The following is a 21,697-nucleotide window of genomic DNA, read 5'->3' on the forward strand; positions in this document are numbered from 1 at the left end:
CTACCTCTTTTCCTTACACCTTTGTACCATAATTCCAGAGCCATAGTTTATTTTACAAATTACCTGTCCAATTACACTTTCCTTACATTTCTGATGTGAATAGTAATCAGTGTACCATGATGCTAATTGTTACTATATTTTGAAAACAATATGAAAAACAATAAAAAGTACCTCATTGGAATCTAGCGGGCATCACTGTTACAGGGTAGAGAACACCCAAAAGGTTGGCTAAGCAGGTGGTGGCACATGCCTGTCATGCCGGCATGTGGGGGGCTGATGAAGAAAGATCTCAAGCTCAAGCCTGCCTGGCAAACTTAGATTTAGTGGGACTCTGTCTCAGAAAAGGAGGGGGCCCTTAGGGATGTAGCTCAGGGTGAAGGCCCTGGGTTCAATCCCCAGTACTGCCAACTTTTGAGAATCAGGCTCTTTTCTCCCTTCTCCTCGATCCATTTTTCCTCCTCCCCTCTCCTGCTTTCCTCCCTTGCTTCTCCTCCTGTTGTGTGAGTACCTTGGCCTCAGCCCCAGCCTCAGCACGCATCGAGGAAGCTCTGCACCAGCTTCCTCCGGAAGGACAGGTCGCCAGCGCACCTGCTCACACCCCAGGAAGGGAGTGTAGTGCTTCCACAAGCTTTGCAAGGAGGAGCTCCCGGTGGGAGTTCAGGGAAAAGCTAACATTCTCTGAAGCCCTACAACATCCGGGCTTTTTTCCAGTAAAATCTGAGCATGATTAAGCAGGACCAGTGCTGAGCTGTCCACATGGCCTAGATCGGCCCCAGGAGCTCCTAGTTGTCCCCAGCTGTGTTGCCAGCCACTTCCTGTGCTGGCCCAGCCTCGCACACAGTGGAACTGCCCCTGGTCCCTCTGGAAATCACAAGTGGGACCCTGGCCACCCTTAGACACCCGGGGCTTACTTGAGTTGGGTGTTTTCCATAAGTTACTCAAAATTTGAGCATCTCTTATAAAATAATATATTGGTAAGCATAATTCAGCGTAGATAATTAAACTGAAACTCTGGATTCATGTTGCTCCCACTGTAATTTTACTCCTTATCACACATCTTCAATTCAAGAGAATATTTTTTAATACTGTACTATGTTGACTAGCACCTGCAAAGAATTAGTGGATAAACCAAAAAGCTTTCACGTGGTAAAACTCAGCCTGTGTGTGAAACTTTACATAAGCCTATTTTAATCCATTTGCTTAGTTAAATTTCTGACCAAAATATACCTAACATATTTTAGCATCCTTTTGGAAAGCAAAGTTAATGGTATTTCTATGAACGCATTTATTTTTAAGATCAATGTATATCTTCAAGATGACTTCAAATATACTAGTTCATCAATGCACGAACTGTTCAGGGTTATTGGGGAATTAAAAAATTTAAAGCCAAAATCCAGCATTCATTTGGTCCTTGCTGAACAGAAGTTTGCAATCTAATCTAGATCATGCAGCATCATTGTGCAACTAAATAAAAACCGAATGATAGCCACTTTCTCCCTCAAGGATTTATAGGATATTCACATCTGTCCACTTGGGTTGTCCACTTCCCATTGACTAAGAGCTAAATAAATATCAGTATTCGTTTTGCTGAGGATGAGATAATCGTCTGGGAAACGTGAAGTCCATAGACTCTCAGAGCCGGTTGTCTGTGGCAATGTGCTCCTACGGGAACTCCTCTTCAGTTGTGAGGCAGCACGGTAAGACAGATGGCTGTGAACCTTGCTGATCAGCAAGGCCAGGTAAGGATAAAGGTTGTAACAAGCCCTGCACTCTCTCTTCCTTTCTTCCCGTAGTGACTGAGATGCTGGTCAATGTCCTCAACATCTGCTCCGACGATGAACTCGGGTCGGAAGAGGACGGCTTTGATGGTGAGAGCTTGGGTCTTCATGCAGACCCTTACTGCTATCCCTAACAGTAAAGTTCCAAGGTTTACCTTGTGTTAAAGTGTAACCCACCATTTTGAACAAAATACGGAATTTTATTTTCTATCTGCTTTTTAAAATGTAAGAAACAAGCATGAAGACAATTTTCCCATTAATTGGAAGACACTGTTGAAATCAAAAACCACTTTAAAAGCCATCTTTCAGTAGCTCATGTTGCTAAGTGACATTTTTTGGCTCTGAAACAGGTGCCATTATTTATTATATAGCAGATGTTGCTGTTGGCTGGGCCACTTTTAAAGTGCCCTTCAGTGGGTTGTTCCGTCGCTCACATTTTTGGTCTGTGATAAAGGAAGGCTTTGTTTATTAATATATCTGTGGTTATGGCAATCCAGTGGTTTCAGATCTCTAGTAATAAGTAATGAATAAGCTATGAGAGTGGTTTGGGCTGTTTTCTAAGAAACTATTTGATATTCAGTGACCTTCACAGAGGATATTTTGTCTATAAAGGACAGAGATCCACGAGCTGAATATGAAGGGGAGAGTGGCCCTGGGTATCAGAAGAGCACGCTGCCATGAGTGGAAGCTAGCGGGATGCCGGCCTCTGGGCTACTGTGCTCTGAGTACTGACTTCTGAGAATTCGGGCCCATTTGCACTGGTATAGGAATAGCCCTTAAGTAGCAAATCCCCACTTCAGCCAAGTCCAGTAACCAATATTCATGACGTAGGCACTAAAATGTGACATTATAGGAAATAAGACTATGCGGACCCAAGACATTGGCAATTATTTACTCATCCATTCATTCAGAAAATGCCCGTTGGGTGTCTAGCTCGGCCAGGTAGTGTAGGCAGAGCACCCATACATTTGCAGGGCTGGGTGATGCCTGACTGTTAAAATCCCCTGGACCTACTCAGTGTCAGGTTCTTCTGGTGGATGCTCTTTACCCACCTAACCCATCCCTCGTGTGGCAGGACATATATGTCAGTTGTGTTCCATGTGCCATGCCCGTCAGCACTGACATTAAGCCTACTGATTCCGTGTATAGATGTGTGTTTGCTCTGCTGTCTGAAAGCACCCCAAGCACCCCAAATCTTGGGTCAGCCCTGCAGAGGGACAGCTCACCCTCTTGTGCCCAGGGCATTGGCCTCATCTCTTCAGGTGAGACAGGTGGGCCTGGGCCCCTGAGCTGCTTTCATTCGTCTCCAATAGTCCATTTCCATTGGCTTACTCAGTGAGTTCTGTCTCTTCCTAAACACTTTCTTCTATTTTAATATAAATTATTTCCATGAGCTGCATTGACAATAAAATTCGTGTTTTTAGCTTATTAAGCAGTACTATGACCCAGGCTAAAAGTGTTTATGTTACAAATCCCAGGTTTCTGTCCCTAACTGCTGTCCACTTGGGGATGAGCAGAAAGAGTCAAAGTATTGCTCAGTACTTCTCAGGGAAGGTAGGTCCCTCTCCCCATTTCCCTCTCTTGGACAGACCACGCCTCACTCGACAGGTAGTGTGCTACTGATTTTCCTCCTGACTTTTTTCCTTTTGCGTAAAGTGTGTTGCTTTGTGTTCCTGAGACCAAAGAGAAGCACTCACCAGAGGGAGGCTTTTATTTTATCTTCTGGGTGGGGCCAGTGCTCAGCAGAGGCCCCTCTGGCTGATGGCCCAGCAGGTGCCGAGGCACAGGCCGAGTGTCCTCAGGACCACTGGAGTCACATTTCCTTAGAAAATGAGCTTTAAGGAACCGAAAAGGAAAATCTTCAGTCAACAAAGGAAGGGACCATGTGTACCTGAAGATAGATTGTGGATGAGAAGAAGCTGATTCTTTGAGGAAAAGAAACCTGGATTCTATTTTCACCCTTTGTGAAGTGTTTTCTACTCTCTGAGTCATGTGATAAAGGAAGAGCCCAGCATGTATAAAGAACACCTAGAATCTTCCAGTGTCTGGACGGCGCTGCCTGCCAGTGTCTGAACAGAAGGCGGCTGCAGAGCGCCTCCGTCTGTCCCACCTTCGAGTTAAGGGCCCTGCAAGGCCGAGGCCGAGCTGCTCAGAGATGCTGCTTCCTCTCCTTTGGTGGCTAACTGTGGTTGATGCTTTAGCTCGAACCTCATAAACTTGTGCTTTGGGGGAAATAACACAGAAATAGGTTTCTATTAAAAGTGCATTTGGAGCAGGATAGTATGCAAGTTAGAGTGAGCCGGCAGAAGGGGCCCAACTCTGCCTGTAAAGTGACTTGGAGACCCAGGCTCCAGGAGCCATGAGGAAGCCTCCTCACTCGTGTTGTCTTTGGGAACGCAAGTTATTGACAGGGATGTTGAAGTCCCCTTGGCCCCGGGGTGGAGTTTCCATCCCCACAGCCCTGCTTCCTCAGCGCCTTTCTGTGTGTCACCGGGTGACTCCGCTCTGCTTGCCAGGCTCCATGTCCGATGGCCTCGGGGAAAGCAGGAGTCAGCAGACATCAAAGGACTTCACTAAAGCTCTGATTTAAGTCGCTGCTTATTTTAAGAGGGGCCTTGTCTTGATGAGTCATGTATCAAGCCTGCTCGACCTCTTGCCTGATATCCAATGTCAGCTGAAAAGTCAGAGGTGACGGCTCCTTTACAGGCCATCCCTTTAGCTCAGCATGGTGACTTCTTGGGGTCTGTAGGGCACGACAGGCAGGGACTGTCTTCCTTACCTTCAGATCTGCCACCCCCCTCTCCCACTTAATGACAGTGCAATGCTAGGCTGTTGGTGTGGAATAACACTTGAATTGACTGATTTCACCATTATGGCCAACAAAACTTGGTAATCACTGTCATTTACTTAAGGGTATGAGGTAGTTTATGTCACCTTTAATCTTCAAACAACAAAACAACCTTCTGCCAGGTTCAGAGTCTTGACTTTCACACCTGACATTACAGAGCCTTAAAGTCTTCCCTTAGAAACAACAGCACACTTTAAAAACTAGATTATGAATAGATATGTGATCTTTTTCGTTTCTCCCATAGCATATTCTATAAGTGCTCTGTAGAGAAAGGGATTCTGCACTGTTCCTAGGCCATGAAAGTCCATGCAAAGGAAACAGCCGCCCTCTACCTGCTTAACTCAGCCTGTTCCAAGGAGGGGAAGCACCCAGGTGTGTCTGTGCAGGCAGAAAGGACTCCAATTTGCACAGCCTGTGATAGAAACTGCACCGCAGTGCAGTTCTGTCTCCCGCATACAGTACTCCAAGGGCCTCTAGTAAGAGCTCACTGCCTCTAGAAAGATCAGCCTGTGGGTTTTTTTTTTTTTTAATCTTGAAAATAAAATTCAAGACTTCTGTTATCTTGTCAGCTTGGAAGCTGTTTAATGCCAATGAATGTCTTGACGACCTAATTTGTATGTATTGGGGCCTGTGTTTCCACTTCTGATTTGGGTTGATAGGAGGATAGACTGCTTCCAATTTAAGCTGTTGTTCATCAGAATATTAAAAAAAGAGAAAGAAATCCAAGTAGATGAATCTCATTTGGTAGTTAATCCTCTGTAATGAAGAAGATTCACTGTAACCCAAGGCCCCGAGTGACCCCAGGGCAGGGCAGGGGAAGCTGCTGGAAAGAAATCGGCTCGTCCCAAAGGCTTCCTGTGTGCATTGATTGCGACAGTGAGAGCTGAAAGAGCTGTTAGTGTTACAAACCTGCAGAAACACCTTTGTCACTCAGAAGTATTTACTTATTTGAGACTTTCTTTTAGGTCCTAAAGTCATAGACTGTGAGATCACTTCTTTTTAACACAAATTATATTTGAGACTGTGCTATGTGCTGAGTCTCAGTAACAAGAAAATGTTGTGGAGGTGAAACTGATCCTATAGAATAGAAAAGAAAGAAAAAAGTAATAAAACTAATATATTTCAAGCCAAGCATAGTTTCAGGCTGCAGTGGAAAGACCTAATATTAAATTAGGATTTATGTCTGCTTTCCACTAAAGAGCAAACCACATGGTAGAACCCTTATCCTTTATGCACATTTTTGCCTTATCCTTTGTTAACCACAGGGAGTCATCCAGTATAGGATCAGAGCACATTTTCCCGTGCCTCTGTGAAACCATCTAAATTGCATACAAGGAAGTATCTCGCTGTGCATTACTGGATAATTCTTGATATCTAATGTCCCAGGTTCCAGGGTGTCTCCCCATGTCACACAAAACTCCCCAGTGCCAGGGTGGGAAGGAGTAGGGCTGCCATGCTGTCTTTCTGGTCTTTGCTCAGGACCTCTGAAAGGGTTTGCTTATGTGATTTTCTACCAAAATTGTGTTTATTGTCATTGCAAATGTGTGGCCTACATTTGAAACTGATAACTCTTGTGCCGAGATATTTCGGGACCTAAGCAAAAAGGGCTCACCACCAAAATCAAGCAGTTATTGTCAGCAAATATTGACAGTTTCAAAATGGGATTAGAAGTCTGAATGGGGCAAATAAATTCACCCTGGAAATTTGTCCTCGGAAGTCACCTCTGCTCCGTGAGTCACAGCTCATGTGGGGAGAGCTGTTAGCTGAATGTGGCTCTTGGGGCTGGAATGATTGTTATTTCCAAGCAACTCACCTAGCACCCTATATTTCAGGCTCACAATCTGCAAGGAGAAAAATCGCATGCCCTATAATGATTGGCAGTCGAGGGGACTATATTAAAGTTTTCATTTATTTAGCAGTACTGGGATCAAACCCAGGGTCTTGCACATATTTAGATAAGTGCTCTGCCACTGAGCTACACCCTCAGCCAAAAAATACTGAATTTTAACACAGAAATCTAAGAACAGATGTTAGGGGGGGAGCAAAGTGCAGTGGACCTGGTTGAGTCCACTTGGTGCCCGACCTGAAGTTGGTCAGCAGACAAGCAACACTAAGCAAGGTTTGAGGAACAGCAAATACCTTTTTCAAGTCTGGAAAAGCTGCTTGGACAGTGCCAAAAGGGTGAGTATGGACATAATTTAGAAGCTTGCTGAAGTCCAAGGAACTGGATCTGAACAAAGGTCAAAGAAAAGAAATGGGTAGTAGCTGCCCCAGAGAACTTTCTAAGAACGTCCCACTGCAGAACCCACAGGGCTGAGAGGAGGGGCAGAGGACACAGGGCTGAGGTTGAGAGTCCCATGCCGCGTCTCTGGGACATACCATTTATAGGAAGACTCACCAGGCCTGGGGCAGGATGAGTCCTGGTGCATACACAGGCCCAAGTCTGCCGGCATCCTCAGTCTGGAAGTGTGTGGCAATTTGGAAACGGAGTCCTGGAAACTGGGAAGGAATCTGGGCTGGTGACAGAGTTGTGGAATGAAGTCATAACTGAGGCTATCAGAGTGAAATGGGCCTCCGAGATTGCTGGTGTGGAAGGAAAAAACAGAATCAAGGAAAAGAAGGGCAAGCTTGGGATAGAGAAAGTAGGGTTGGTCAGAGAGAGAGAGACAGACAGACAGACAGACAGAGAGAAACAGAACCAGGGTAATGTAGAGTTCAAGAAGCAGCTACTTAAAAACATTTGTACCCTTACAGAAAATTAATGCAAGATGCAAGTCTTACCAGAAAATTTAAGACAGTGACTTTGATTATCAGACATCGAATTATTAAAGAGAGGTATAATCCAAAATTTATCACTGTAACAGCACAAAATAAATTAAAATCAGTGGGAAAAGGTTAAATAAATAAAATTCATTTTCATATACAGTTATTTTATTTCATATATTATATTTTATTGATGTCCTAAAATGTTCAGAATATCTTTTGTGCTGTATATTTAGCTGTAAACAAAAATACATGTGGCCCCTGCCTTCATCCACCGTGTGGTCTAGCAGAACAGGAATTAAACCAATTTTAAACTCTCTGGACAGAAGAGGTAAGCGAGAGGGGAGGTGAGCTTGAAGCAGAATGAAATGCTTCGTAACTAAAAGAACATGGAGGCTTTCTTTGTCTATGTACTGTGCTGCTCTAGAAATATGGCCGTGTGAGAGTTCCATGTAAGCTTTCAAGGAAATTACACAAAAGGTTTCCTGGTGTTAGAGAGCGATGAGATTCTCCTATCTTTTTATAATAACTGAGCATTCGGGATGTAATTGGAGTAGAGGGAGAGAAAAACACGTGAAAATGTCATTTAGTACTCCGTAAGACTGTAATTTCCTCTCAGGCTTGTGCTCACTACCTTTGCAATTCATTGCTGATTTTTTTCAGTTGCCCAATACTTCAGTGTCTGGTTTAGAAGCTAAGTCATTTTCGTTATGATAAATTTATTCTTTGTACTTTGCACCCTTTATAACATTGGGTAACTGCTTTTTATTACACTTATACCCTAGAAAGGAAACCGATTGTTATGTCCAGGATCATTAACACTGCAGCAGGTCAGGAAAGTGAGGGCACATTTTCTGTGTGGAGGGATGGGATCCTATCAGGGTTGTAGCCCTTGAAGGTCAGCTGTCCCATTAGAGCCTATACTGTGCCCGTCCCTTGTTTTGTTCAATGATGCAGTGACCTCCACATATCATAGTGCCATGACTTTGCACAGGTGTGTTTTCTAATCACCTGGCATAGTCTGCACATTGCATGGAAGCTCGGACTTCACTAAATAAACTAATATTTAAAAACACCACTGTCCCCATGGCAATTCATTGATTGAATTATGTCTACCTTGGAAAGGATATTATCCTCACACTAAAATGATGCCTCAAAAATGCTTTCAATTTTATGTTGTATTTCCATGCATAGTACTATATACATACATAATTTGTGGTGATTTCACATAGTTTTAAAGATAATTGATTTTTATAGCATTAGAGCCTTTTTTTAAACTTAGTGCACTGAAGGGGAGCTAAGACAAATCTACGCCTGGATGTAGTTAAACATTTATTTGAGAAAACTAATTGTGTTTCATGATAAGAAGGAAAAGAGCTGTGAGCTCTGTGAGCTCCAAATGCATTTCCAATTTGAAAGACAAGGAAGAGGAGGGCTCTGTGTCTCACTGAAGGCAAAGACTGTGTTTACTTATGTCTGCCTTTCAGACAACTTCCCTTTCACAGAGATAAGATACAGACACAGTCCTTGCAGACTTGGAAACACAGTAGGCAACACTGCTGGCTAGAACTGATACCACACCAGGTAGGACACGTACTTCCAGTCTCATGCCAGGTAGAATGCACACTTCTGGTGCCATGCCTGAGAGAACGCATACTCCTAGTCCCATACTGGGTAGGACACACACTTCCGGTTTTCTATCAGCACCTTCACAGCTCTCCTTAGCTGGGAGCATTGTAGAGGTCCAGGTTATCAGCTTGAAGATTATACTTTCATGAGACTGATTCATGCCTGATTGAACAGCTACAGAAGAGAAGTTGTGATCTGGTTTATAAAACCTTATCTTCAGAAAAATTTCCAGATCTTGGATGGCAGGTGCAATACTATACTAAAAAGTTTAATAAATGCTCAGAACACTTAAATTTTAAGAGTAATTTTCTATAAGAGGGTCTATAAAAGTAATCTTACTTTTTAATCCTTATTCTTAGCTCATGAGAAGCTACTAAGTGGTCCTCCCATTTTGTGTCAGAAGTCTGTAAACAGGAGTCTGTAGACAGCAAGACAGAAGTCTTGCTCCGTTTGGCAGGGCTTCTCTACAGAGTGGTGTTTTTGCTCTGCAAGCCCAAGCAGTAGCGTCCTGGCAGCCATCCTTGTCCCCTAGTGAACCTGCCACCATCTAGGGTCCAGCCTTCAGCCAGGTTAGGACAAAACCCAAGGTAGACCCTGTCTAAGGGCTACTTGATAGCCACCAACATGACACGCCTGGCCTTCAGTTCACGGTGAGCAATGTACCTGTTACGTTTCTGAAATCGTCATACTTGTATAAGCATTTTCTTCTGATGAATAACAAGCATTTCTGAGAACTTACCAGTGCTCAAGCACCATGCTTGCATGCACAGTGCCTGGCCCATGTACTGGGCATGTTGAGGACAGATGAGTGCTGCCTACTCCATTCTTTCACACACCAGGGAAGCCCTTCAGCCTGCCTGCTGCTAGGTTGGACCCCAGCTCTAGGTCACTTCTTTCTAGCTGATGACCTTGGACAAAGAGCTCGCCTTTTCTGATTCTATAACCATCCTCTGACACATGCCACTGGCCAGCACCATTTTGGTGTGGTTGTTCACAGCCAGTACCTTTTTCACTGTATCAGATGCCCAAGTGTTGGGATTGCTTCACTCTTAGAAAATAAATCTCCATTATTAACTCGATAATTATTATCTCAATTTATTTTGTTTCTAATTTTCCATTGTCAGTGTATAAAATTGATATGTTTCTGCCATTTCAAGGAGGATTTCATAGGCCATTAGTTCCTCCTACATCAAATATAAAGATACTGACATGTTTTTTGTAAAGTGTCACTAGACATGAGATTATTCCTTGAAGAAGCAACAGAAGATTCCTAGACCTCTGTTAAGTTTCATCCATTGGAATTATGTGTACAGTCCATTTCTGTGGGTCTAGTGAGTAGTCATTGCTCAGGTGCCATGTAGCATCTCGGAGAACAATAGTACGTGCAGTCAGGTTAGAGTCTGTAAATTAAAGTAACTTTAAGTAGAAAATAACTGAATAATGACAGTAATCAGACCCTTGAGAGTAGTCTCTACATTTGTAAGACTTTTCATCCAAAGAAATCAGTTCTTTCTTATGACCAGAGAGATGGAAAAGACATAGTCTAGCCCAGTAATGGCAAACCTTTTAGAGCTTTCAATGATAACAAACAGCCCACTGCAGCACATGCCATAGGCTCGGCCCCAGTGGTCTAGCCTGTCCTGACCCTCTATTACCTGACAGAGACTTCTGTTTTTTTAAATTATATTTAAAAGTTGTCTGTGCTTTCAAAATGTGATATAACCCAGAATAGCCTTATGCCAAATCTCACACTGCTATGGGCACTATTACATAGTAAAATTGTAGCTGAGTGAAAAACCATGTGGAAGAAATTCAGAATGTGTGGTTTGGAGTGGCTTTGAGTGAGTGGCCATTATGTTCCAATTTCATCACCTAAGGAGGATAAAGCAGTGGAGTTAGAGTCCAAAGTAGAAATGTTCTCCAAATACGGCTGCACCCAGCGTCTTGGAGCTATGCCCGCCCCTGCCTGCACAGCAGGGCAAGGTGATCAAGCTTGTGGCCATCAAGGAGGTCAACAGCTGCCCCCTCTGGAAACTGGTGGTACAAGTCTCAAAGGAACAGCACTCCTGAAGGGACCACAGGGAGACATCCCAAGGGGAGTCGAAAGGGCCTCCCTGGTTACCTCAGCCTCCATGTGTCCTCCTTCCTGAATGATGGGCCTGAAAACACGCCTGAGCTGAAGGCAGGGTCTCACTGCTACTCCTTCCCTCTCTTCTCCCCCTGCCTCCTGCGGGTTCCCCCGAGAGGCCTGGGTCTCCCTGACACACCCACGGGGAGCCCACCCAGGAGCCATGAAGCCATGCAGCTTCCCCAGCCCCGTTCCTGAGCTGCAGTCCATAGCGTTTTATTTCTGTGTGTGATACATATTTAGGCGTGTATCATAGTTTGTGCTGTTTATCTCAGCTATGAACTAATAACTGTGATATGTATCCCAATGGAATTTTGAACATTTAAGACCTTCCTATCTCAGGAAATTGAAAAAATAATGGATGGATGGTTAAATGATAGACACACAGATGAGTGTAAGTTTCTAAACGTACTTTGACAGCAAAATACAATGTAGTGATAATATTTTAAAGTTTAAATATTTAATGCATTAGAGTAAAATTGAGAACATTGAAATGGAAATACAATTTCAAAGACAAAAGATAAAAACATTTACAAACATCAGTGAGGATCTTGTCCATGGATTGTTCTTTAAATAAATGGTATTGGAGATTAAATTGCTAATATCAAACACACAATGGGCAAAAGAATAATATAGGCCTCTCATTTAAAATGAGAATGTTAATAGTGTTATATTCTTTACCACTCTTTAAACTTGAGGCTTAGAATCATACTCATTGAGTAATATTCTTTGGAGCTGAGTAAAAGTTGTACAGGCCAGTTTAGAAGCAAGTCCATCAGAATAAACCCGGTTCCCTAGTGTTTGTGACACCTCTCTATGTCCCCTCAGGAGCCTGGTGATGTAAGGAAATGTAATGAAGCACTGCTCACAGCTCACAGCCTGCACAAAATTGAATGGATGTGCAGGAAACTTTGAGAAATACCCTTGTTCATATAGATGTTTGAGATGTATTATTGCTAAACTAGGTCAAGGACCAGATGACAGGGAGGATACAGTTTAAGGATTATAACACGTGATTTAGCCCGGATCTGGGACATGTTCACTCAGGTCAGACTGTGTATTTGTAATTTGCATCATCAAGTAAATGCATCTAAAGTCATATTCTGTCTTTTGTATGGTACCCTGTTTCAGAGGTGTTGCTTTTGGATAGAAACTAAACCCATTTTAGTTTTTAGTGTAACACAGCCAAAGATATTTCTTAGCGCAACACCTTATACTTTATTCTATCAATAGCTTTCATTCATATTCAGTAATTGTTCTATTTGAGGAAAAATAAAATCTGCAGCTATGTCTGAATGCTGCTTACTAACAGATAAAATTTTACTTTGAAATGGAATTCATTTGCCGCAGAGTTGAACTTTAACTTCTAACAAATTTGGTTAAGTAGTCAGTGGTAAAAGAAAATTATTATCTTCTTAAAATTTGATTTAAAAAATTGAAGAATTGGAGGCCTACCAGCAAAATATATGTCTTGAAAATTTATGAAATGATAGTGTAAACGTATATTTTTGTGCAACACATTGTTGGAATACACATGCTATGGCTATAGTTGTATTATTTCAAGTCCTGTAAAGGAAGATGCCTAGATAACAGCAGAAGATTCGAAGCCAGTATAGCAATGGAGAGGCAGAGAGCTGGTAGTTTTTCCCGCCAAGAGAATATTCAATAACAATAATTATCTTTAATAGCAGCTTTCTCAGAGCCTAATAATATGAAAATTCCTATTTTCTAAGATATTTGAGTATGAAATTTCCATGTAACTGGTCAGCTTCTTCTTTTAGAGCTGTGAAAATGAACTGAAATGGATTAGAACCTGCATGATTGGCCAGGCAGAGCGAACCTCCCCGGCCTGGCTTCCTCCTGGAGCTGCTGGGGAAGGTGGGAGTTTTCCTTCTGCCCCCTCTCTATGACAAAAGAGTGGGGCTCAGAGACCTTCTCCCCAAAACTGCCCCTCTCTTTCCTCTTCAAAACCGAGTTTCTAAGCATAGTTTCATTTTTCCACATTGTAGTGCAAACTGCTTCAAACATACAGGAAAATCCAAAGAACTGTACAAGTCGATACCAATGTATCATTTCTTAATCTTCTTCAACTAACGTTTGACCACATTTGCTTTATCATTCATCTCCCTACTCATCCGTCCATCTGAATGTTTCTTTCTGTCTTTGGTGCTGGCAGAGTAAGTTTTATTTCTCTCTGTCATGCATCTGCTGCTGTCTGAATGTCTTGTTTTGCCGAAGCCCTCATGGCATAGCCCAGCATTCCCAGGGACCAAGCTCCACTCATCACAAACTTGACATCACTGCCTCCCTGTGGAGGAGGATGCTTCTCCCTTTCCCATAGGATCCATCAAGATCCATCCCCATCACATTTCAGGGAGTCCTCTTGCTCCTCGAAGCAGTAAGCACCTACTTGGGTGATGTATGTCCTAAATGCCTTGAAACCCACCCTTGCTGGGAGAAGCCTGGGAGTGTAGCGCTTGCCAGTTTCCCAGGCATAAATTCTTTCCCTGTGGTTGTGTCCAAGCCCCCAGTAAACTTGGGGTTGGTAAGGACTCACTCAACACCTGGTCACCCATTGACTTCTGGCACCCCAGCAAACTTGGCCATTTCCAATGTGAGAAGTGTCCCTGTGTGTGACAACCCTCCCTGTTCTTATATCTCTGTCACTAGACTGCCACAGGCAGGATAGTGTGGTTTCAATTTGGCACTCACTATTTAAAATAAGACATTGTATTCTTTTCAGTGAAAAGTAGTTACCACAGTTTTTACATACAAGTTATTTTCTGTGTCTTCTTTCCTTAATATCTGAATTTTAATTTGAGCTACCATAGTACATCGGCGTAACTTAAGCAGAGTACTACTGAAAATATTCACTGTGACATTATATCTGCATGTTGTAGGTAGTAAGATTCTGGAAGGCATGCTCTTTTCCTTGATCATCTCACTAAATTACAGACTTTGAGGTCTTGCACTGGAACATTTTCAAAAAAGAACTTTAATCTCTAGAAAATACTAAAAATGAGGGCTAGCAATTCTAAGTACACCAGGTCATTTACATCGGAACTCCATTCCATCCTGCTATCATTTACCTCCTTTAAACTCAATTATCTATTAATCTACATATTTTATTGGGCTTGGGGGAAGGTAAAATCAGAGATAACAAATACTGCTGGAATCTCAGAGGAAGGATTGAGGCAGGGATCCTACACACCCTTTGGTTTCCCCTCCAGGGAGCTTGGATTTTTCAAGCACATGCTTCTGCTTGCTGACCAAAGAGGCTGGGTTGGAGAAAGGCCTTGAGCACATAGATGTCAACTTCCTCCACCCTGTGCAGGCAGGAGCTGGCAGCAGGAAGTCCTGTCCACCAGATGTGTGGGGAGGGACCTGCCTTGGTGGGGTTGCTCCAGAGAGAAAGGAAGGGGCAGGAGTGTGGGCTGCTCTCAGGATGCCCTCACCTGCTGGCCCACCTGCTGGGCCCCAGCCGCCAGGCCCAGTGTGCACCTGGGAGGTGGATGTGCATTAGGATCACCTCTAGAAATTAGCCAACCCCAGTGAAGAAAGTGGCCCGTTTCGTTTTGACTTTCTTGAAGTGGAACAAAAAGCAGAAGCCTTGTCTCCAGCCATTTCAAAATTGTGTGTGTTTTTGGAAGTTTTCTCTTTTGTTGGAATGTTAGGACGATGATTAATTGACCCTTATCAACAATGAAAAGGGTTCCAAATTGCATTCATAAAAGCCTCCCAAGAAAAACAGCAGAAATCTTTCCTCCAGAAAGGGTCAGAAAACTTGTTCTTATCACAGACTAAAGGACTAACACATGCACTAGTTATTACCTACAGACTCTGATCCCTGCAAATTATGTGAAGAAAATTGTCCTTTTGGATAAAAGACATTGCTCATATTATCTGAAAAGAATGTTTTATCAAATATGAGAGACAGTGAAATAGAAGGACAATCTGATGATGCTAATACTGTCTACAAAGTCTCATAATGTATTTGAGGGATACCTTTGACTATTTTATTTTGGATTGTAAAGATCTTATAAAGAGATGTACCTTGTGTGGGTTTTGTATTTCTATGACTATATCTTGAGAATTGAAACAAATAAAATGGATTCTTTAAAGATCATACATAGTATAAGATTTTAAAAGGCGAAATGCATATAATACAAATAACTTACATAGATTGATTTTTTTTCATTTGAAAAATGGAATGTTCTAAAACCTACATGGTAAGACCCACGTGTAACTTTTTAATGTGAGTAATGTGTCTGTCTCATGCTAAACCCAGTTCAGTTTTCACTTTTTCCTCTAGAACTTGTGAACCAACCAGAAGAAAATGCATCAAGTGCTGAGAGAAATGTTTCAGGGCAGCAAATTATAGAGATGATCTTCCACAGAGTATAGGGAGTTGAGAGATTCCCAGCTCGATGACCTCAGGGGGAATTTTGGTGAACCCCTGTCCTAAAGCAATCTTCCTGGCATGTGGACAGATGGGGAAGGCACTGAGCAGCCTGACTCCCCTGGAGGAAGGGCTCTATCAGGGAAGGGCCAACACCACCCTGGTCTGCTCAGGCAACCATTTTGTTGGCTCCAGACCTGCCCTGCCCACTGGGATTCTGGAAAATTACTCTAGGGTTTTGGAGATGCCTCAGGAATTACATCCTGGCAGAGACCGCCAAGAGCATAGGTGTCTCCTCTTAAAGGAGAAATGAGACTGATTTTGCCTACTATTGTCTGTTTCCTATGTAGGTTTACAGGTAATCACAAGTAGATAACAAGTCCCTGATTGCCCAACTCTTTTTCCAACACAGGAGCTACGGCAGCAGCCCGGAAGGAAGTGATTCGGAATAAGATCCGAGCCATTGGGAAGATGGCCAGGGTGTTCTCGGTTCTCAGGTGGGGCCCAGTCCTCTCTCCTGCTTTGCATGTTGCTGTGGGGCTTCACTATTCCCGTGCCTTAATCTGGTCACGAAAACAGCTTATCAGTCCACGTTTGCTTCTCTTGGATTTCTCTCCTTTTAAATGGAATTCTAGTTCCCCACTCTTTCCATTATGTCGCAATCTACTAAATTATTTCTGTGAAGGAAAGTGTCCATAAATGGATTGCACCACATCTTATGCCTCTATTTGCTGCGGGATTTTAAAACATTTATGTCATGATAGGTTGCATATCTTATAAAATGGAGAAAGCTACTATAATCCTTTTCATTTTTCATTTTGGCTTTATGGTCTGAGTCCATCAAGTGCATGTCACCAGATTTCTAGAAAACAAACATAAACCAGAAAGCTGTGCACATGAATGCATATTATTCTAATGAATCACTAAAGGGGAAAACTTGGTTAACGTTCCTGTTCCTTTACAGTAGTTTTTGTGTATGTGTGTGTGTGTTTTAAACCACATCGTGAAGTAGAATTTGAAAAAAAAACCTTCTTAAAGGGAATTCAATACACTTTACTGAAATTTGACAGTCAACACCTAGATAATACACATTAATTACATTTCTCTTTTAAAGATCACTTGTGCTTATGGGGGAGAAGTGCAGTCCGTACACGGTACACATACTAACAGATAAGTGAGACTAGGTCAGGAGACACCTGGCGTGTGTACTAGACACTTACTCATCTCATTCTGCCACATTGTTGCCTTAGTTCTCTCTCATACTGAGCTGTGCTGGCTCCTTGGTTTCCCCTTCCCATGTTTCTGTCCTACTCCTGCTCATCGCTGAAGAGTAATTCAGTGACTTGCAGAAAGCAGGGAGCCCTGAGAAGGCCGGAAGCCACCACTGTCCTCTCTTGCAGACCAGGCAAAACCAGCTGAGACTCTGCAGCCTGCCAGGTCCCACCAAAGCTGGGATAGCGCATCCTGCTCCGCAGCTCAGTGGATGAGATCACCCTTGCTGTGATGGCTCCCTTTCTCAGCTAACCTTTATGGTTTGTTCATTCATGCAGTAAATAACTAAAATAAAACCTAAAACCGTGGCCATGACCATGAAGAGCACGTAAAGCAATACAGGGACAGCAAGTAGAAGACAAGCACTTATTTTACTGGATGGTCAACAAAGGCACACACATCTGAGCAAGGGTGGATGACCCTGAAGAACCTGAGTTCAAGGAGAGGGAGCAGCAGGTGAGAGTGCTTGTCTAGAAGAGAGTGCAGCAGTGCTGAGGACTAGCAAGGAGACCAAGTGAGCAGAATTCTGACTTCTGTCTGAAGTCTCTGTGAGGGGAAATAAAAACAGCTCCAGAGTTTCCATGTGAAGCTGCGTTTAGGAAAAAGAGATGCCTCACTCCCTATAAAAAGCTGTGTTCAGAGTTCGCAAAGCATACGCAGGTGGCAGTCGTGCAGGCCTTTGCACTGACAGCCCCTCCAGTGCCCAGCGCACTGAGACACAGCTGTGCTCAGATGAAAAGTGGACTGTGTGAGCCCAGCAGTGACCCAGGACCGAAGGCCACGGCAGATAGAAGACAAAACAAGGACTGTGTCACTGTGTTACTGCTGTCCTGCACCAGAACCTATGCTGCACATGCAGAGTGCACAGGGTCCTGTCCAGAGGAAACCGGGCCACACTTCCTGCATCACAGTAGGGCATTAGCTGTGAACACGAGAGTGAGAAGCGGAGGAACGACGCCCTCTGTGGACTGATGGGCGATATGACGTGTGTACTGAGCAGGTGCCCTCAGGCTCTGCTGGGGCGGGGACTCCAGGGGGCCGGTCTTCTTCAAGGAACAGAAGTGAGAGGTTGGCATGGAAGCAGCTGTGGGCCGGACTCCAGGAGGCTGCACCTCAAGGTGAGGCCAGGAGAGGTCATGAGCAGCAGTGCCGATGGGGTCCTCCTGTGAGGAGCTGGTGAGTGCCAGGCGCTGTGCCCTGTGCTGTGTATCCTCACCAGAGACCCTTGGGGCCATTTCCAAGGTCATGGCGACCTCCCTTTATGACAAGGGAGCAGACAGACCAAGCAGCAGATCCAAATTCACTAAGCTGGGGAGCAGCAGTCTAGAGGATTCTGGGTAACTGATCATCTGGGAATAAATTTTAAGTATGTAAAAGGGCTCACAGAGGTGAGCGAGGAATGGAGCATAAAAGGAGGCTGCAGATGCTCTAAAGTCCAGGTGCTGTGGGCCTTGGTGCCAAGGCCAATGTTGAGTTTCCATGTGTAGGCCGTGAGGAGTCCTGCATGAGTCTCACCGATGACAGCTGCACTGGGACTCACGCCTGGATCCGTACGTCCGTGACAGTGTGAGGATCGATTGGCTAGCAAGGTGGCTGAAGTAGCAGGAAGAGCAGTCAGGAAGCCGCTGAAGAAATCCAGGTACCACATTGGACCAGACTGTGGGAGGAGGAATGTGAAGAAGAAACAAACTGAGGAACTTGAGAAGCTAAAGTCCACCAGCCTGGAATGTAATGGATGAGCGTGGATGGGGTGCAGACTTGTGCACACCAGCTCATGGACACACAGCTGGTGTCCCAGAGATGTGCAACAGTAGAGGGAACCACAGAGCTGTCTCTATAGCATGCATTGCAACTAAGGGTCACCTGGGTCGCCTGTTCCCAAAAAGCATCTTCAGCAGCACAGGTAGCGGCAGTGCTGCATCAAGTGTGAAATCAGAAGCTCCTGCCCAGCCTTCTGGGGGCCAAGTGCACACTCGGTGTGGCCCAGGGCTGGCTCTGAACCTCAGGCGGCAACTCACAGCAGCGACACGAGTAGGCTCCGGGGCTCTGTCCAGTTATCCGACCTGTGAGCTCTCTCACCTTCCTGACACCACCTTCCTGCAGATATCAGCCACATGGGTTGCACTCTTGGCTCCAAGCACCTGCGGGGAGAGACAGGGAGCACACTGGAAGGAGAGTCTGGAGGTGCTGCTGTCTCTGAGCCATGTCCTCCATCCCTGCATCTCTAGGTTTACCAGAGGAATGCAAAGTGGACCGCAGAGCATGCCCTCAGGAGAGCCAGCCAGGGGGAGGCCAGGGCTGGGGGTGCAGACAGGAGGAACGGTGAGGAGAAAGTGTGAGCAGAGGGAAAGACACATACACACAAACCCTCCCCCAGGGGGGTCTTTCCCAGACAGGTGGTGCTCCCGGAGCCACAGTACCCAAGGAAGGCAGCTAACAGGCATCCCCAGAGCTCAGCTGTGTCCCTGTAATCGGCACAGCACTTCTGAGACAGACTCTGTCCTCTTTGTCCACGCTGAGTCTCTAAACGAGGGTGTAGTTTGCCGTCCCGCACATTGCGGCTCACGCTGGCCCTGCTAGCAGTGGCTAAGGCTGAAGGTGGAGGGACCCAGGGCCCAGAGGTGTTCAAGGATTGTCACATGGCCACGGGGCCTTGCAGAAGGAGGGCGTGGAGGGGGCAGCAAGCACTGCGTGGATGAGATGGAGCAGAGTCCTGGGAATACAGAAACCTATGGCTACCCCTGTGAGAGGCAGCAGGGGTTGGAACCGAGGCAGGAGATGAATGAAGAAGGGAAGGGACCAGAAAGGAAGGGAAGTGACCATCTTACGTGCTGGGGCTGTGGCTTGCAGGTTATCATTGGATCCCCAAGAAGCCATGTAGGGATGGACATGACGTACAGAAGAGCAAGCTGAAGTCTGGGAAGCTGCGCCTCTGTCGATGATGACTCTGTTTTTAACCCCAGGGGCTCTGATCCCAATCGTGAGATTTCCCATGGTGATCTTTGTATGGTGGTACACAATTGAAATTTTATTTAAAAAATTACACGTTGCTAGAAAATGTTTTGTAGGTTTGAAAAAAACAACAGTTCAGCAGCTCACCGGGCAAGATAGGCATTTTGTTTGAGCCGCTGTTTCCAGACGGGATTTGACACCAAGATTATGCACCCATGAGTGGCAGGAAGCAGGAGGGAAGGCTGGGCGGCCGGGCGTGCAGGGCCAGTGCTCCGCTTCGGAGGGGCCTTTTCCACTCACCTTTTCCTTTGGTAGCTCTAGTGCTTGGTCCGTAGGAGCCTGAGAGTTGCAGGCTGAAATACCTGCCTCCCGTCAGCCATAATTAACCGACCACCTCGAAGCTCGCACATTAGAGTGAATGCTGCAATGAAGAAGGCAGAAATCTACAATGTAGATGACGCCTGCTTGCTGAGTTCAAGCTCTCTTTTGCTCACTCTGAGTACACACTTGGGGGCATGGTCCATATGCCAGGCCCCAGAGATGGCAGTGTTGCCCCCCCCCCCATGACGTTGGTCTGGCCTGGGTGGGTGGCCTGGGCCAGCAGAGGCAAAATCAAAGTGGTAAATAGAAGTTTCTCCCCAGTGGAACGTGTTTCAGACACAAGTGGGATAGGCAGTTGGAGAGAGGGAGCAGACAAGGCAAGTGTTAGTGTGAGCCACAGCTGAAGGCGGCGTTGGAGCAGAAAGGGAAGGGAGCCCAGGAGTTTCCTGGGGCCAAAGGGAAGGGGTGCCCGCTCTTGGGTCCAGGCTTCCTGCCAGTGGTGAAATATTCTGTACAGCTCTATGAATGTGCAAAAAACATGTATCACACCATGAACTATAGACAAGGACTTGTGTGCCACGTTAATCGCATCTCAGAGAAGCTGTTTCCAAAGCAGATGGGCTAGAGGGGAGAGACCGGGAACATTTTGAGGGGTGAACCAGCAGGATTTGCCGAAGAGTGGATAGAAAAGGAGAGAGGGAAAAGAGTCACCAGTTATGCGTAAGCAGCCAGAAGATAGAATCTTCAGTTTCTGAATTGAAAACAAAGTGTGGAAGTAGCAGGTTCTCAGACTTATTAAAAATCTTTGTTAAAAATGTAGAATGGTTATATATTGAATATAATATATATTTTATCTGCATATATATTTGTGTATTGTAAAGTTTTCTGCTTACATAAGATTGCGGTATTTGTTGTATAGAAAGATATGAGGTTATTCCCACTTCATGTTTATTTACTCATTAGAGTCTATTCACAAAACAAGATGATTAAGTGTTTAATGATGAGTAAATACAGTTGAGATGCTGATGCCCTTCGTGGTTGTAAAACAGTTGTCATAGTGAATCATAAATAATCTTCTAGTAGCAAATCAGTGGGGAAAGTGGCAAAAAGAGATCTATGGGATTCCACCTGTTGCTTCCTTGGCTGGGAGCTGTCACTTTCTGTCTCCTCTGTGTAAGGTCAGACGTCCTTGCCCGTCCCCAGAGCCATCCCTGGTCCTGGGTCAGAGGGAGAGCTGTCCCCTCCCTGCATGCTGCCGCCAGGGCGCCCACTCTGCTGCTGAGCCCTGCTGTCAGCACAGGCACTTGTCTGCACAAGTGTACACAGTTTGGCCTATTTAGGGTTAAAAAGGGGCCCAGAGAGCCCATCTAGAGGCACACATGGGCTCTTTTTTTTTTTTTTAATGTTTTCTTCGAAGTCCTTTGTTTTCCACAAGCAAAGTAAGTGTACTGCCCTGTGGCTGCCTTGCAGAGAGGAGAGCGAGAGCGTGCTGACGCTGAAGGGCCTGACCCCCACCGGCATGCTGCCCAGTGGAGTGCTCTCAGGAGGCAAGCAGACCCTGCAAAGTGGTAAGCACCCATGGGTGACCCGAGCGGCGCCCTTCCCTG

General features: G+C 44.9%; 1 protein-coding gene across 11 annotated transcripts in view; it reads left to right on the top strand.

Annotated features, from left to right (window-relative positions):
• Positions 1 to 21,697, top strand: part of Ppp3ca (protein phosphatase 3 catalytic subunit alpha) — a 263,314-nt gene that overhangs the window by 233,167 nt on the left and 8,450 nt on the right. For all 11 annotated transcript variants that reach the window (XM_087198697.1, XM_087198695.1, XM_087198696.1 and 8 more), the window contains 3 exons: positions 1,794 to 1,868; positions 15,958 to 16,042; positions 21,561 to 21,658. In XM_087198697.1, coding sequence (XP_087054823.1) covers positions 1,794 to 1,868; positions 15,958 to 16,042; positions 21,561 to 21,658 — 258 coding nt within the window. The remainder of the gene's footprint in view (positions 1 to 1,793; positions 1,869 to 15,957; positions 16,043 to 21,560; positions 21,659 to 21,697) is intronic.

This window comes from Heterocephalus glaber, unplaced genomic scaffold (assembly GCF_053883595.1).
Source record: "Heterocephalus glaber isolate CG9 unplaced genomic scaffold, H.glaber_assembly_v1.0 deba00001688, whole genome shotgun sequence".
NCBI classification, from domain to species: domain Eukaryota; kingdom Metazoa; phylum Chordata; class Mammalia; order Rodentia; family Bathyergidae; genus Heterocephalus; species Heterocephalus glaber.